This window comes from Neophocaena asiaeorientalis, unplaced genomic scaffold (assembly GCF_003031525.2).
Source record: "Neophocaena asiaeorientalis asiaeorientalis breed wild unplaced genomic scaffold, Neophocaena_asiaeorientalis_V1.1 scaffold2, whole genome shotgun sequence".
Lineage (NCBI taxonomy): Eukaryota > Metazoa > Chordata > Mammalia > Artiodactyla > Phocoenidae > Neophocaena > Neophocaena asiaeorientalis.
Genome location: NW_020172182.1, coordinates 1 through 15,762, shown reverse-complemented (window position 1 = coordinate 15,762; position 15,762 = coordinate 1). Strand labels below are relative to the sequence as shown.

The window sequence follows — 15,762 nt, the reverse complement described above, 5'->3', positions numbered from 1 at the left end:
TGGAGTATTATAGCTCAACTGAAAGAGATGGGGGAGAATTGAATAGCTGACACCAAAAATACAAGCAACAAAAGAAAAACATAGATAAACAGGACTTCATCAAATTTAAAATTTTTGTACATCAAAGGAAATTATAAGAAAGTGAAAAGATAGCCTACAGAATGGGAGAAAAATATTTAAAAATCATATATTGGATAAGGGTCTAGTATCCAGAATATATAAAGAACTTGCACAACTCAACAATAAAAAGAAAAGCAGCCCAGTTTTAAAATGGGCAAAGAATTTACATAGGCATTTTTCCAAAGAAGAAGGTCATTTGTACAAATGACCAAGAAGCACATGAAAACGTTATTAGTTATTAGGGAAAAGCAAATCAAAACCAGAATGAAATTCCACTTTACTCTCACCAGGATATCTATAATTAAACAAAACAAAAACAAAGAACAGGAAATCAGAAGATAAGCAGGGTTAACAAGGATATAGAGAAATTGGAACCTTTATTTATTTTTCTTTTTATAAATTTGTTTATTTTATTTTATTTATTTTTGGCTGCGTTGGGTCTTCATTGCTGCAGGCGGGCTTTCTCTAGTTGTGGCAAGCAGGGGCTATTCTTCGTTGCTGTGCACGGACTTCTCAGTGCGGTAGCTTCTCTCATTGCAGAGCACGGGCTCTAGGTGCGCGGGCTTCAGTAGTTGTGGCACGTGGGCTCAGTAGTTGTGGCTTGCGGGCTCTAGAGCGCAGGCTCAGTAGTTGTGGTGCACGGGCTCATTTGCTCTGCAGCATGTGGGCTCTTTCTGGACCAGGGCTCAAACCCATGTCCCCCGCACTGGCCGGTGAATTCTTAACCGCTGAGCCACCAGGGAAGCCCCTGGAACTTTTATTAATATCTGGTGGGAATGTAAAATGGTGCAGCCACTGTAGAAAACACTTTGACAGTTCCTCAAAAAGTGAAACATAGAGTTAGCAGCATATGACCCACAAGTCCACTCCTAGATCCGTATCCAAAAGAATTGAAAATAGGAATGGGAGTTTAAAAAAGTTTGATGATGTCATTTTCCCAATATTTTGTGTTGTTGTTTATTCTTTTGGTGTCACATCTAAGAAACCATTGCCTAACCAAAGGTCTCAAAGATTTACTCCTCTGTTTTCTTTTAAGAGTTTTATAGTTTTAACTCTTATCTCAGATTAACTGGGTCTTAAAGTAGTCTTTTTTCGCTCTTGAATGATGGCACAGAGATAGGAACTTGCTGTTTAGTAACGGAGACATCATAGACCCTATAGCTTGTAGGTTGACTATATCACCAATAATATCACCATTAATAACGAAACCACCATATATTTTCTATCTTTTTTTGGCTTTTAATAATACATTTAATTCTTATAATATCCCTGTAACTTACCTTGAGCAGATTGGAAAACTGCTTGTGTCTGGTTTAGGTCTCCCTTCCCTGGAAACTTGAGGCAAAGCTTGAGGAAACAAGGAGATTTCTCAGGGGTGTCTTTGAAAAAAAAAAATGTAGGCAGAAGTGAAACGGGCTTTTTATTTCGTTTATTGAGTGCACTGTCTTTCCTGGTAGCTTTATGTACCCTATGCTTATCTAGATGTTATGTGAAACAGTCCTAACTTTATTTCAAGACAGTCTCAAAGCTTTTATTTATGTACTTATTTTTTAACACGCTCGTTTAGTTAGGATTCACATTTAATCTATTAGGTAGTAACTTCACTGCCTGAATGGCCTTCTCATGATATTACTCTATCTTTTAATGACCACCCTTGGGATAGACTTGCTCATGTTGTATTTCTCTAGACTAGGAGAACCTTGTTCCAGGCCAGATTGTTCCTCTATATGAATCTGATAGAAGCACATACAGATATTCAGATTACATTAGGGGCGTTCAATTCTGCTGGCTATATTTCCTTCCAAGACTGTAGAACATCATTCACCTGTTTTCTTCACATCCTGTCGTTACTTTGCACCTTCTTGTATATTTCCAACCTTGAATCACTTGAGCCATGTAGCTTCTCTCTTATCCAGGTTCCTAAATGGGACTGGTAAAAATCACAGAACCATGCAGATTGATGCCTTATGAATTTATGGTATCTAATCTTGGGCTTTTGGTAATAAGTTGTCATAGTGTGATAAATCACAATCGGTTCCCTTTCCTTCCCCTCAGTGTCTATTCCAAAATTCTCTTATTCTTCTTTTTTTTTTTTTTTTGCGGTATGTGAGCCTCTCACTGATGTGACCTCTCCCGTTGCGGAGCACAGGCTCCGGACGCGCAGGCCTAGCGGCCATGGCTCACGGGCCCAGCCGCTCCACGGCATGTGGGATCTTCCCGGACCGGGACACGAACCCGCGTCCCCTGCATCGGCAGGCGGACTCTCAACCACTGTGCCACCAGGGAAGCCCTCTTATTCTTCTTAAGACTCTCATTTCCGGGGGTAGGGGGAATAAGAAAAAATAAATGAAGGTTCTCAAGCATGAATACTTGTAACTTCCAGCCCCTTTAATAAAAACTTTTGTGTATTTATACCTATCCATATCTCCTAACTCCTGGTCTCTTAACTCCTTCTTACAGTTTCCAGTCTCTTTATCTATGCTCCACCTCCTGTCCTTTCTTGTGTCCTTGACCTTGCTTTATCAGTTATCTTCCCTGTGTCTTCAGCATCTTTGTTGGTTCCATCCCCTTCGTACACGCACGTGTACATTTGTGTTAAGTCTGTGTATACCTAAGTGGATCTTCTTCACCTTAAACTCCTTCATTTAACTTTAACTCTGACTCCTTTCAGAACAAACATGATGTTTAAAAATCTGGCAGTAATTTTCTTCTCATCTTATTTTCTTCCAGGACTCTATTTTCATCCCTTCTTTCACTCGTCCATCTCATAACTGTAGGTGTTTTCACCTACCACCAGTATGCCGATGACTCACCATATTGTGCTTCCAGAACACTCTCCTTGTTTTAAACTTTCATATCCAACCGCCTCTCCTCTGGACCATTCTGCAGTCACCTCAAACTCAACATGCCCCAATCAGCTTATCATCTGTCTGACTTCTCAATGTTCTTAGCTTTATGCATATATGCTATCTTATATATTCATTTATTCAGCAAGTATTTATTGATTGCATACTATGTATCAGGCACTGTTCTAGACACCAGGAACACAACATAAACAGAGCTAACAATTGTAGGGGATAATAATAGCTAACATCTGTTGAACTCATAGTATTGGTCAATAATTTATTTATATTAACTCTGATTTCTGTAATAACCTATGAGGCAGATTCTATTATTCTTTTCATTTTACAGGTAAAGTAACTTGTCTAAGGTTCTATGATAGTGGAGCAAGAATTCAAACCTACAAAGTCTGACTTGGATCTTGTAATCTTCCTTTATGCCAGGATTTCTCAACCTTGGCACTATTGTCTTTGGGCTGGACAGTTCTTGTGTGTGTGTGGGGGGGGCTTGTCCTGTGCATTGTAGGATATTAGCAGCATTATTATTATATTTTTAATTAATCTTTATTAGAGTATAGATGCTTTAATGTTGTGTTAGTTTCCGCTGTACAGCAAAGTGAACCAGCTATATGTATACATATATCCCCTCTTTCTTGGATTTCCTTCCCATTTAGGTCACCACAGAGCATTGAGTAGAATTCCCTGTGCTGTACAGTAGGTTCTCATTAGTTATCTATTTTATACGTAGTAGTGTATATATGTCAATCCCAATTTCCCAATTCATCCCCCCCCCCTTCCCCCCCACGGTGTCCCCCATAGCCATAGCAGCATTCTTGACTTCTCCCTACTAATAACCAGTAGCACTACTTCCCCTCCAGCTGTGACACCAAAAGTATCCCCAGGTGTTGCCAGATATTCCCTGGGGGGCAGTGTTGCTCTATACTGTACCTAGAACCTAGTGCTTCTGTTATAATACTGGTTGATTTCTGTTTTAAATTTTCTCCGTACTTGATGATGAGCTCCTTGAGGACCAAAGATCAAGTCTTTCTCTTTTTCAGCACTAAGCTGCAGCCATGCAGGCATGCCTCTTTTCCCTGTGAGGTTAGCTTACATTTAGCAAGTGCTTATTGAACCACCTACATTGTGCAGGCATGTTTCTAGTTTCTAGAGATAAATCAACAAAGGCAGACAATATCCATTCGTTATTTTAAAGGCCAGGACTTTCATTTTTCAGTATCTTTGTAGATCCTTAACCATGTCATTATTATGTATAAGACTTGCCAAATAAATGAATAAATGCATGAGTACATCTCAGTAATCCTCCTAGAATTACAATAAAAGTATTTTAACCAGCTTGGTGTCACTGGGCTGTGGAGTTAATTCTTCTGGTGTAGATTTTCGATTATCTATTTTTAGTGGCCACTCAGCGGCCTAATTTTAATAAAAAAGGCAGTGTTTTATTTACTCAATCAGATGTCTTTGTATTTCACCTCTACTCTGTGGCAATTTTCTTTGGTCAGTAACTCTTGAACAAGAGGAGATTCAGTTGTCTTTACTTTGGATTGCTACCTTGTTTGAGCAACAAAGAGCTTCTGGACTGTAGGAAAATAGATATTAATTTAATTGGAAGCCAAAACTGTACCATAAGAAGTAGAGCTATAAGGTCAGTCCTCTTTTAGGGGCCATACTGTTAATTATATAACCCCTTAAATATGTGTTCAGCCTTAAGGATATGAAAGTCATTGTGCTTCCTCTTCACTCACTCTGAGTTTTGTATGTAAAATAATTGAAGACCAAGAGGGCAGATCGTTTCCAAACAGGTTAAGTGTCATATCTGTTACTTCAGTCATGGCCCTAGCAGTCCCTAGATCTCTTGCTCTGGTTACAGACTCATCTCCTGAGTCTTAGAGTTACACATAATCCTCAAATAATTGGGTTTGTAAAATTAACGTGTCATACTTGGCAGGAATCATCAAGGTCATTTAGTCCATCCACTGAATGGATTTAGTGTCCCAAAGGTTTTCGATTTTCTTTTCTGAAGTAACACACAATAAATGACATTTACTTGTGTAACACTTTGACGTGGGGGCTGAGATACAACCCTGAAAATGTTGTAGGAAGTAAAGTTCCTATAATAATGATATTGTTGTAAATCTTACAGCCTTTGGGAAATAGCTACTTAATGTTTGATTCAGCATAGTGAAGATAGGCTGTTGATCATGGTCAGTTCCAGGTATGCCAGTTGTGACTCTGTCCAGGTTATTCAAGAAATTTGGAATGCAAATGAATGAAAGTGATTTAATTATAGAACTGACTTTGAATCTGCTGTCACTTGTGTTTTAAAAGTGAACAGCTTGTTGACTTTCATTGTTTTTTTGATACAAATTATTTGTAATATTTAACCTCTCAACTGATGATAACAAGGTAGTACTAATTCCAGGAGGCTGTTAGAGATTAGTAAGAATTTGTAATTTTTTTCCATCCAAGTTTACAGACTCCTGAATTCTAGTTCTGAGGTTAAGAACCTTTACAAAAGGGTTCAGGAAATTAGCCCAAGTAGGCCAGAGTAGGAACTTGGGGTGGGGGGAACCAATATACATAGATTTAGAATAGAGATACTGCCTAACAGGGTTTAGATCACAGACTTTGCCCAGAAGAGAATCAGCAAAAGCAGGATAGGACATGTATGGGAGGGCAGACCCAGGAGAATTACAGGGAGGTGTACTGCAGTCAGACCCATCAGTCAGAGCCTGAAGCATCCCTATCCAGATTCATTTATGTGAGTCTATAAATTCCCTTTATTGTTTAAGCCAGTTTCGATTGGATTTTTGTATTATTTGTAAAGAACCAGAAGATTCCTAATTTTGGTACATTGGCCCAGAAGAGAATAGCTGTGTACTGTGAGCCAAATAGGAGCAGGGTATCCCTGGTATTGGTTACTCTAGAAAAAAAGGCTAGAACAGTGGTACTTCAGAATCCTAAGGATTCTGAAGAGATGCCTCATGAGTCACGTGGGGGTGGGGGAAGGGAAGGACAGGGATTTGGGTTTTCCACTCTTCTAATTTTTATTTTTAAGTAAAAAAATTTATCTCCATTTTTATCTGTTTTATCTAATTTCCACATAACATGTAGTTTGAGGAAAGGGTGCTTTTTTTTAGAGGAGTTTGAAACACTAGGATAAACCTTCTGGGGACACTTTCTGCTGTTCTTTTGGCATGGAAGAACATACCTTCAAAATAACTCTGGGCATGTGACAGAGCATAATCAGGACTCAGATATTTCATACCTAGAAGATTATTATCTTTTCTAACAACAGCCATGCAAGGCAATTATTGCTACATTTAATAGGTGAGAAAGAGGTTAAATAACTTTCCTAAGGTCACATTGCTCCAGATTAGACAGGCTCAGGATTAGAACTCAGGCCCATCTGACTCCATGTTTTTTCCCACTGTTCCACCTTGAGTCACTAGATCATTATAAGAGACCTTTAATTTTCAACATAGTAGAGTCTTATTTCTTATGTTCTATTGGGTCTGAGTTTAGAGACCAGAGGAACGGAAAAGACATTGGAAGTTAGTGAGACTTAGCCAGATATGCTCTGAGTTGGGTGGTTATGTCTTTTTTTTTTTTTAAATAAATTTATTTATTTATTTTTGGCTGCGTTGGGTCTTCATTGCTGCGCGTGGGCTTTCTCTAGTTGCAGCGAGCGGGGGCTACTCTTGGTTGCGGTGCACGGGCTTCTCAGTGCGGTGGCTTCTCTTGTCGTGGAGCATGGGCTCTAAGCGCACGGGCTTCAGTAGTTGTGGCATGCGGGCTCAGTAGTTGTGGCTTGCGGGCTCTAGAGCGCAGGCTCAGTAGTTGTGGCTCACGGGCTTAGTTGTGGCTCACGGGCTTAGTTGCTCCGTGGCATGTGGGATCTTCCCGGACCAGGGCTCAAACCCGTGTCCCCTGCATTGGCAGACAGATTCTCAACCACTGTCCCACCAGGGAAGCCCGTGTAGTTATGTCTTAAGAGGATAAGATTTTAAGAAGTACATAGTAGTCTTCATTATATAGGAATGATTTATAGTATTGGAGGCTCATGGAGCTCAGGAGAACCTTAGCTTTGTTGCATATAATGGAAAGACTCCCATGTTATTTTAGAGTTTTTAAAATACAATTTAAGGCTTCCCTGGTGGCGCAGTGGTTGAGAGTCTGCCTGCCGATGCAGGGGACATGGGTTCGTGCCCCGGTCCGGAAAGATCCCACATGCTGCGGAGCGGCTGGGCCCGTGAGCCATGGCCGCTGAGCCTGCACGTCCAGAGCCTGTGCTCCGCAACGGGAGAGGCCACAACAGTGAGAGGCCCGCGGACCGCAAAAACAAACAAACAAAAAAAACCTAATAATTTATAATGACCTAGGAAAAGGTGATCTATTGCCATATTTCAACATCATGGTAAATATAAGCCTCCTAAAGCTTGCCTGAAAATCCCAGTGAAGATCACTGCCTGAAATTACAGGATATGCGTGTTAAGAATGTGACTATATCACATTATTATTTACAGATATTTGAATTCAGTAATCACTTCTTAATTACTTATTTATACACATTTATACACATATATGAAGTATACACTTTCTTTTACACAGTGATATTTGATCATTTGGTTCTATGCATTTTTTCGTTTCAAGATGACTCAAGGAGAACTGCACCTAGTGCTATAACGGAAACTGGCCCTCCTGCAATGCCAAGGTTACCTTCCTGCTGTCCCCAGCACTCGCCATGTGGAGGGTCGTCTCAGAGTCACCATGCGTTAGGACATCCACACGCAAGTTGCTTTCAGCAGCATGGCCACCATTTTCAGCATCATCACCACCACCATCATACTCCCCACCCAGCTGTCCCAGTGTCTCCCTCCTTTGGTGATCCTACTTGCCCTGTGGAAAGACCTCCACAAGTACAGGCACCTTGTGGAGCAAATAGTAGTTCTGGTACCAGCTACCATGACCAGGTATGTGGAATTTGATGAGTTCATCTTGAGTTTTTAAAATTGTGGTTCCTTCAGGAGAAAAAAACAAACCCTAATGATAAAGTTTATATGCTAAATAAGTCATTCTTGTTGCCCCTGCAAGAGTGGCCTAATTTAATGATGTGTGATTTTTTTAAATTAAGTATTTAAGATTTTCTCATGTAAATTATTGCAACCAATTGAGGGGGCCAGGGATGTAGAAAATTGGACGTGATACTAATTTTTATTCTGGAATGTTTTTAGGTGTTTTTAGTTAAATGTAGGTGGATCTAAACCTTTGGGATTTTATTTCAAACAAAGTGTTGAAACTGCAGTGTCAACCTAATTCATGAGAAATTCGGGAATTCTCCCAATTTTTTCCTCCTCTACCCTGCCTCCTATTCTGGAGCCTCCCTATAATCTCCACTCATCTAGAAATAAACAGCAGTCTCAGATGCAGACCTGTGACATAGTTTCTCAGGAGCAGATGAGGTTTTTAGTTTGTGGGAAATTGAAATGTCAACAAAAATTATAAGAAATTTTTTGCTAATTAAGTAAATTAGTTGATGTTATTAGTGAGTGCTTGATATGTCAAATAATATTAAATTAATATTGGTGACCACATGGAGTAAATAAAGTGAGGTGTTATGTGCTATTTTAACTTTTGCTCCATTGTCTCTGTGTATAATCGTGATGTAAACCTTGGTGGTGCATACTTTAAAAATCAAAACATGTAATTTAAAACTGTAAGTGACACGTGCTAAAAAATGTGCTAGAAAAAAGTCAAAAAGAAATTCAGAGCAGCTGCTTTACTGTACCCTCTGACCTTTCCTAAAGTACTTGCTTCATCTTTTAAATTTTTGCTGGTTATCTCTTCTGGTTCTGACAAATTAAAAGTAATTAAGAAAGTGGGGGTGTTCCCTTAAGAAGAAAACACTAGCTGCTGATACCAAAAGGAAATTTGAAAGGGTTTAGTAGGAAATATTATTAAAGAGATTTTAGATGATGTTTTGGTTCTGATAACAGTTCTAAGTATTAACATCTATGGATTGTCTAGACCTGTTCTACCTCTTGGGAATGAGGAAGCAACCTGAGTGAGTTAATTAGAGGAAGAATCTCTTTTGTGTAAAATACAGATGTAACCTACTCAGCTATATCTAAGTAGAGGTATTTGGACTGTACACAAAGCTTGAGAAGAATCAGCAGGATCAGGCATTCAGTGGTTATAATGGGCATGAAGGTAAACAAAGAATGAGGTTTTGGAAATATGAACGCTTTGAGATTGATGTAGCTATTTGTAGGACTCTGAAATTAGCCCCATGCTCATGAGCTAGCCTCGTATAGTCTCGGTTTGAGACCTGTGTGGACACAGCAGGAGGTTGAGGAGAGGGAGACTGATCTGAGGATTTGTAATTGTGTGGATGTCTTATGATTGAGTGTCAGACTGTGTAGATAGGCAGAGAAAGATTGGGGAGGATTAGGCTTGACGAGAGGAGTTGCAGTAATCACTTGACTCTGTACTACTCCTTTTGATGTAGCTTTCTCTTTTGAGAGAATAGTTTAATTAGTGCTATGCACTACTTATGAGCTGTGTAAAGTAATATTTGCCATTTCTGTGCCATTTTGCTTACCCTCCCTTTTCCTTCTATAATAATAATTGAATGAACTGTTGGAATTGTGAGGAAGAGGGTTCTCTGTGTTGATTTTTCCCCTTTTCTTTTTATTCTCTACTTTTAACTTTACCCTCGGTTCCTTCTAGGAGGACCTTCACCCTACTTAACTCACTCTCTGGGAGTGTTCTTAATCACTGACTGGAGAAGAAGATAGGAAATTTGCTCACCTTCATAGTATGTTGATATTCCAGTCCATTTGCCAAATTTTAGCCTAAATAGGAAAATACGGAAAGGATTTGAACCATAAGTAATAATTCACAGTCTTAAAATATTACTCTTAAACTTTATTTATTCAAATTGGGAGCATATATTGTATTTGCCAACTTAAAAGAAAGAGCCCAGACATTTACTTAATTGATTGTAGACACATAATATAGAAGAGGAAAGTAGCTCTTTCTTTTCACCTTCCTACAGCTTCTCCTGTACCATCCTCCTCCTTCCCTTTTAGTATCCAGAGTTTCTCATGTTTCTGTTATCCTTTGAGCTGGGAGGCCATTGAAAGTACAAAGACAACTGTCTCTAAAAAAATAATAATAATAAAATAAAATAAATTTTTAAAAAGTACAAAGACCACTATGGTTCCTCACTGGACTGGGTGACCTGGGCCTCTAATAAATGCATTACCCTAGCTTTCCTCACCTCTAGCCCCTCAGCTTTCAGTATTGAACAATTCCTGCATGTGATTCCATATATAACATCTTTAGTTTCTTAAATCATATTTTAAAAATTACAGCTGTAACTGAACACTAAGCAAAGACTTGTATTTAAAATACTTAAGAATATAAAGAAGCAATTCTGTTTCTGTAATCTGCTCTAGAGTAGAAGGTAAAGTGTTTTACTAAGCACTTTTCAAAGTGCTCAGGGGAAAAAACTTAATTACTTTTGAGTAGAGATGGAATCTAGACTCTTTGATTTTCCAACTTGGTAAATGGGCCTTCCCTAAAATTATATTCCTAATAAAAGTAATCGTGGTTTAATCTTTTTTTTTTTTAAGTGAAAAAAGTTATGAGGAAAAGCTAGCTAATGGTTTAGCTTGAGTAATCTTAGGCCCTTTGTTAACTTGGATAATGTTTGCACTATTAAGAGTTTCAGTTGAATGCTTGCTGTGTACAGTTTAAAAACAGAACAAATTTTTACCTGGAGCCTTAAATGTTTTCAGTGGTATGATTATATGTTTTGTAAAGGAGTCCTAAATTACCAATCAGAATTTTGGGGTAAAGGAGGATATGGAAGTATGATTTAAAAGTTTCTTTCTCTCTTAAAATCTAGATAATGGAAGAGAAACAGATCTTAAAATAATATATTAATTAACTTTTGTTCATCTTACAGCATGATCTCATGCTTGATTATTTAAAATTGATTATAGATTTTAAGTGTATAAGCACGATAATTTTTACAGTCCAAGATGCACACAGTATCTTCTTGGTGCTCAGGTCTTCACACTCAAAATTTTTACCAGTTTTAAATTAATAGATTCTATTTATCTAGATTGCATTAGGAGTACTTTTATAATATAACATGAAACAATGTTTTGACCAAATTTTAGAAAGATAAAACATAGTTCCTCTTTATACAGCAGGCATTGCCAGTAGACCTGAGCAGCAGTGGTATCAGAAGTCATGGAAGTGGTGGTTTTCATGGAGCGTCTGCCTTTGACCCCTGCTGTCCTGTTTCCTCTTCCCGAGCTGCAATCTTTGGCCACCAGGCTGCTGCTGCTGCCGCCCCGAGCCAGCCATTATCAGTAGATGGTTACGGATCCAGCGTGGTTGCACAGCCCCAGCCCCAGCCCCCTCCACAAGCCTCGCTGTCATCTTGCCGACATTACATGCCGCCTCCTTGTAAGTATGAATTTAACAGGCAAAGAGCTTAGAGGCACATAGATGAAGCATCGTCCTCTCCTCATGAAATAACCTTTCAGTAATACTAGTTTATAAATTTTTAGTACCTCCTTGGCCTACGAGTGGAGTGTATTTTTCCTATTTCATTCTCCCTTTACCTCACATACCCAAAACAGTCTTCTAAGGCAAAAAGGGCAGATGTTGTTGTAAAAGGTCTGGGAAAATAATAAGTATATTTTGTCTGTTTGACATACTAACATTTACATTTTAATTAATATCTATGAACTTGTACATTGAATGGCACCTTAGATTCCTATAAAAGGAAATTTTAAGGAATTAGATTTATCCTTTAGGAGTAAAAGGAAATTTGAAAGTTTAGTAGTCATTTCTACACATAGGAAAGTAAACTTTGATTAATAATTCTGAAGCTTAACTGAGGCACAAGAGAAAATTCCTTGACAGAAAGCTTTGCCAATTGCAGAAAGGTTTCTGTACTCATTTGATGCAAACAATTAAAATAGAATCAGACATGGCTTTTCTAAAGAAATTGAAATCTATGAGATACCATAAGAAATGAGAAATACCCTTAGGCTGTGTAACATATATTTATTGCTCTGTTAAATCATAGGTTAATAATCAGATGGAAGCTTATTAAGTACTTTGATTTAAAAGAAACACTGAAAATTCATGCCAGGGGTAAACCAGAAAGTTGGCAAGGAAATTTGCTTTTGTTTTGATTACATACAAGGGATAATTTTCAGTTATATATCTTCTTAGATCTCTTCTTCCAGTCCTATAATTTTTAAAATCTGGGTCCTGCAGGCATAGCTGGAGTCAACCCAGAATTTGTACAATGAAATCTGGTGATATATCACTTTTCAAGAATGCAACTTCAAAGTATAAGGTAGAAAAAAGGTTTTGAAACGAGTTAGTTTTTGCAAAGCATTGACCAGTGGGCAAATTCTGTGTGTGAACACTGGTATGATATACAGGCTGTTCTGTAATACTTGTCGATATTCATCTTTAATTGATTATCTTTTATTGAGAACTCAAAATGTTTGGTTTTCTCCCCCTCCCCTTTAAAAATAATATACTGAAGCAATTTATAAGTGTATCCATTCATCTTTTATGTCCTAATAAAAAAGTGTTTTAGACTTAAACTTGTTTTACTTTTATCGTAAAAGTAACTGGTGTACATCCTAAGAAATTCAAACTGCAGAATGATATAAAATGAGAAGTTAAAAGCCCTTCTCCTTTCTTCCCACTAATGCTAATATACCTCAGAGGTACCAACTGTTTATAGTTTATTATAAAACCTTTTGGAAATTTTCTTTCTCCACACGTTATTATGACATATCTCTCCTCTTTTAAAAAAATGGGATTATATCAGACATAGTATTTGCCTCTTGCTTTTTCATTTTTGGTTTTTGTAAAATTCAACAATACATCTTAGATTTTTTTCATATTAGAATATAAAAATCTAGCTCATTTTTTTAATACCCTCATAATATTCCATTGTATATTAAATTAGTCCTCTGTTGATGGACATTTAAATTGTTTGTAGTTTTTTAGTCTATCTGTAGGGTAACTTCCTGGGAGTGAGATTGCTGGGTTAAAGTGACATGCTGAACTTTAAAGCAAGATCAAGAACGTTTTTTTTGTTTGTTTGTTTTTACTGGCAAGAACACATAAAATAGAGAAGAAGGGAAATGGTCTGTGGGAAGGCAGAATATGTCACCTTTATACAGTTTTATTTAGATAAACAGTGTATTATAATGATGGCTGAACTTTTCACCACACATAAAAACTGGCAACTATGTGAGGTGATGGATATGTTAACGAAACTGATTGTGGTAATCATTTCATGTGGTATACATGTGTCAAATTATCATATTATACACTTTGAATATATTGTTGTATTTGTTAATTATACGTCAGTAAGGTTGAAAAAAATAAAATGATTAATGAAGAGTTAAATAAACTGATTCATTCCAAAACAAGACTTAAAAATTTTGTTATATTTGTGAATATTCTTTCTTGTATAATGATTATAGAAGTAGAAAACCTTGACATGAAACTGGGAAAAATGCTCTAAATTTGAGGAAGGATAGTTAACAATGATAAAACTTAGTGACTTGCTTTTTGATGACCAAGGAGTACTGAGCTTTGTGACTTCTTAGCGTAAAGCATTGATTTGAAAATATAACTTTTAGAAAGTCAGTTTAAAAATATGTCACAACTTACCTTGAGCTTAGTGAAAGTTTCCTTTAAATATTGTGAATATTTAGTTACTATTTCCTTTAAATAACAATACATACTAGCAAGGTTTCCTTTGAAGTATGGCTGAATGAGTCCATAGTTACCTAACTTTCACCACTGATGCATGAATCAAAGCAATTAAAAATTGAAGGCAGTCTTTCTGTAATGAAACTAGAGAATAGCTGTAGCTCCATACCAGGCTACCAAGAAAAGTCTTACAAATAAAATGAAATTAGAGCTAAAATCCAAAGAGGAGACAAACTTATTTTTAGACCTCAAACAGATGCATATCCCTTAGAGTAAGAGAGATACGTATTCCTCTGAGGGACCTTTCAACAGTCACTTTGCAACATAAAGATTCAGGATGAAGAAATGGGCGAAACCATCTTTATAAAGGCTGATTTCCATGGCAAGTTCCTGGCAAATATACCCCCTTCTTCTTAATGTAGCACTGGAAAAGTGGCATGGGGCAGGAGGAGAAGTGCACTAATGAAAGTATATGTTTGCAGTTGTGCCTAGGACTCGCAAATTGCTTTCCTCTTTCTAGTGCTCTATAACCAGTAAATGACAAAGGAAAACAAGATTTATGTATTTATAAGTATATAATTTATACATTTGATTATACAAAAGCAAAATACTTGAGTATGACAGAGTAAAATTGACAGGAGACAATTTGGAAAAATGTTTATACTACCTTTTTATGACAAAGCTTGCATGTATACAAGGAATACTTATAAATCAACAAGAAAAAGGTGAATAATAGGCTAAGAATATGAATAGATAATTCTGGGAAGAAATGTAAGTGGTAAATAAATACATAGTTTTTTTCTGGTTAGCATTTAAAAAATTTAGTGATAGTGTAATTAGACAGGAGCTCTCATGTACTGCTGATGGTAATTAATTATGTAAACTTTGGGAAGGATGTTTTGTCAATCAGTATCTGAATTTAAATTATTCTCTCAGACTCAGAACTGCTTATAGGAATTTATGCTTCTGTAACTTTATTTATGTTTCTGTAACTCTCTCTGAGCAGTGTGTGTGTGTGTGTGTGTGTGTGTGTGTGTGTGCGCGCGCGCATGTGCACATGCATGTACACACGTGTGTACATGCATGTATGAAAGAGCACAAGGGGAATCATACAGATGTTTATTGCAGCTTTGGATTACTTCCAGTTTTTATCAGTGGCGATTTCTTCAATAAATTTTGGTGCATTCCTATAGTGGAATGCTGTGAAGCTGTGAATGAAGTAAAGCTATATATATTGACGTGAGAAGATACCTATGATAAAGAAGAAAGCAAGATGCCAAACAGGACTAAGCAGACTCAAGCATTGATAAAGTATTCATAAAAATTAAATGTGTGCTAATATGTCTCTAAAATATAATAGGAATGTATTATGCCAATATATGCTCAACTGTATGGTGCCTGTGCTTTTCTTACAGATGCTTCTTTGACAAGACCACTTCATCATCAAACCTCTGCCTGCCCCCACTCTCACGGAAACCCTCCTCCTCAGACTCAGCCTCCACCTCAAGTGGATTATGTTATTCCTCATCCTGTACATGCTTTCCATTCTCAGATATCTTCTCATGCAACATCTCACCCCGTGGCACCTCCACCTCCAACGCATTTAGCCAGTACTGCTGCACCAGTCCCTCAGCATCTTCCTCCCACACACCAGCCAATTTCACACCATATTCCAGCCACAGCACCTACGGCACAGAGACTGCATCCTCATGAAGTGATGCAGAGGATGGAAGTTCAAAGAAGGAGAATGATGCAGCATCCAACGTATGTTTTATGTTTTTAAAAAAATAATCACACTTTATTCTTTCGCCTTCTATTTCCATTGGTCTTTAAACCTGTAAAGTCTTTAGAAGTGATGTAGCTATCCTCAATTAATAGTGATGTAACTTAATCCTCAGTTCACTGGGAAATTAATTCTTTACTAACCAGAATGTTCCTCCGTCTCATCCTGAGTTGTAGGTGCTGACAAAAAAAAATCTATATCAGGGGCTTCCCTGGTGGCGCAGTGGTTGAGAGT

The 15,762-nt window shown here is 37.6% G+C and overlaps 1 protein-coding gene across 4 annotated transcripts in view; it reads left to right on the top strand.

Annotated features, from left to right (window-relative positions):
* The window catches only part of RNF111 (ring finger protein 111), a 68,697-nt gene extending 53,000 nt beyond the window's left edge, over positions 1–15,697 (top strand). For 3 of the 4 annotated variants that reach the window (XM_024761406.1, XM_024761389.1, XM_024761412.1), the window contains 3 exons: positions 7,632–7,951; positions 11,198–11,459; positions 15,161–15,697. In XM_024761406.1, the coding sequence (XP_024617174.1) occupies positions 7,632–7,951; positions 11,198–11,459; positions 15,161–15,528 (950 nt within the window). In that variant the 3' untranslated portion in view covers positions 15,529–15,697. The remainder of the gene's footprint in view (positions 1–7,631; positions 7,952–11,197; positions 11,460–15,160) is intronic. The other variant, XM_024761397.1, reaches the window with a different exon arrangement.
* The last annotated feature ends 65 nt before the right edge of the window (positions 15,698–15,762 follow it).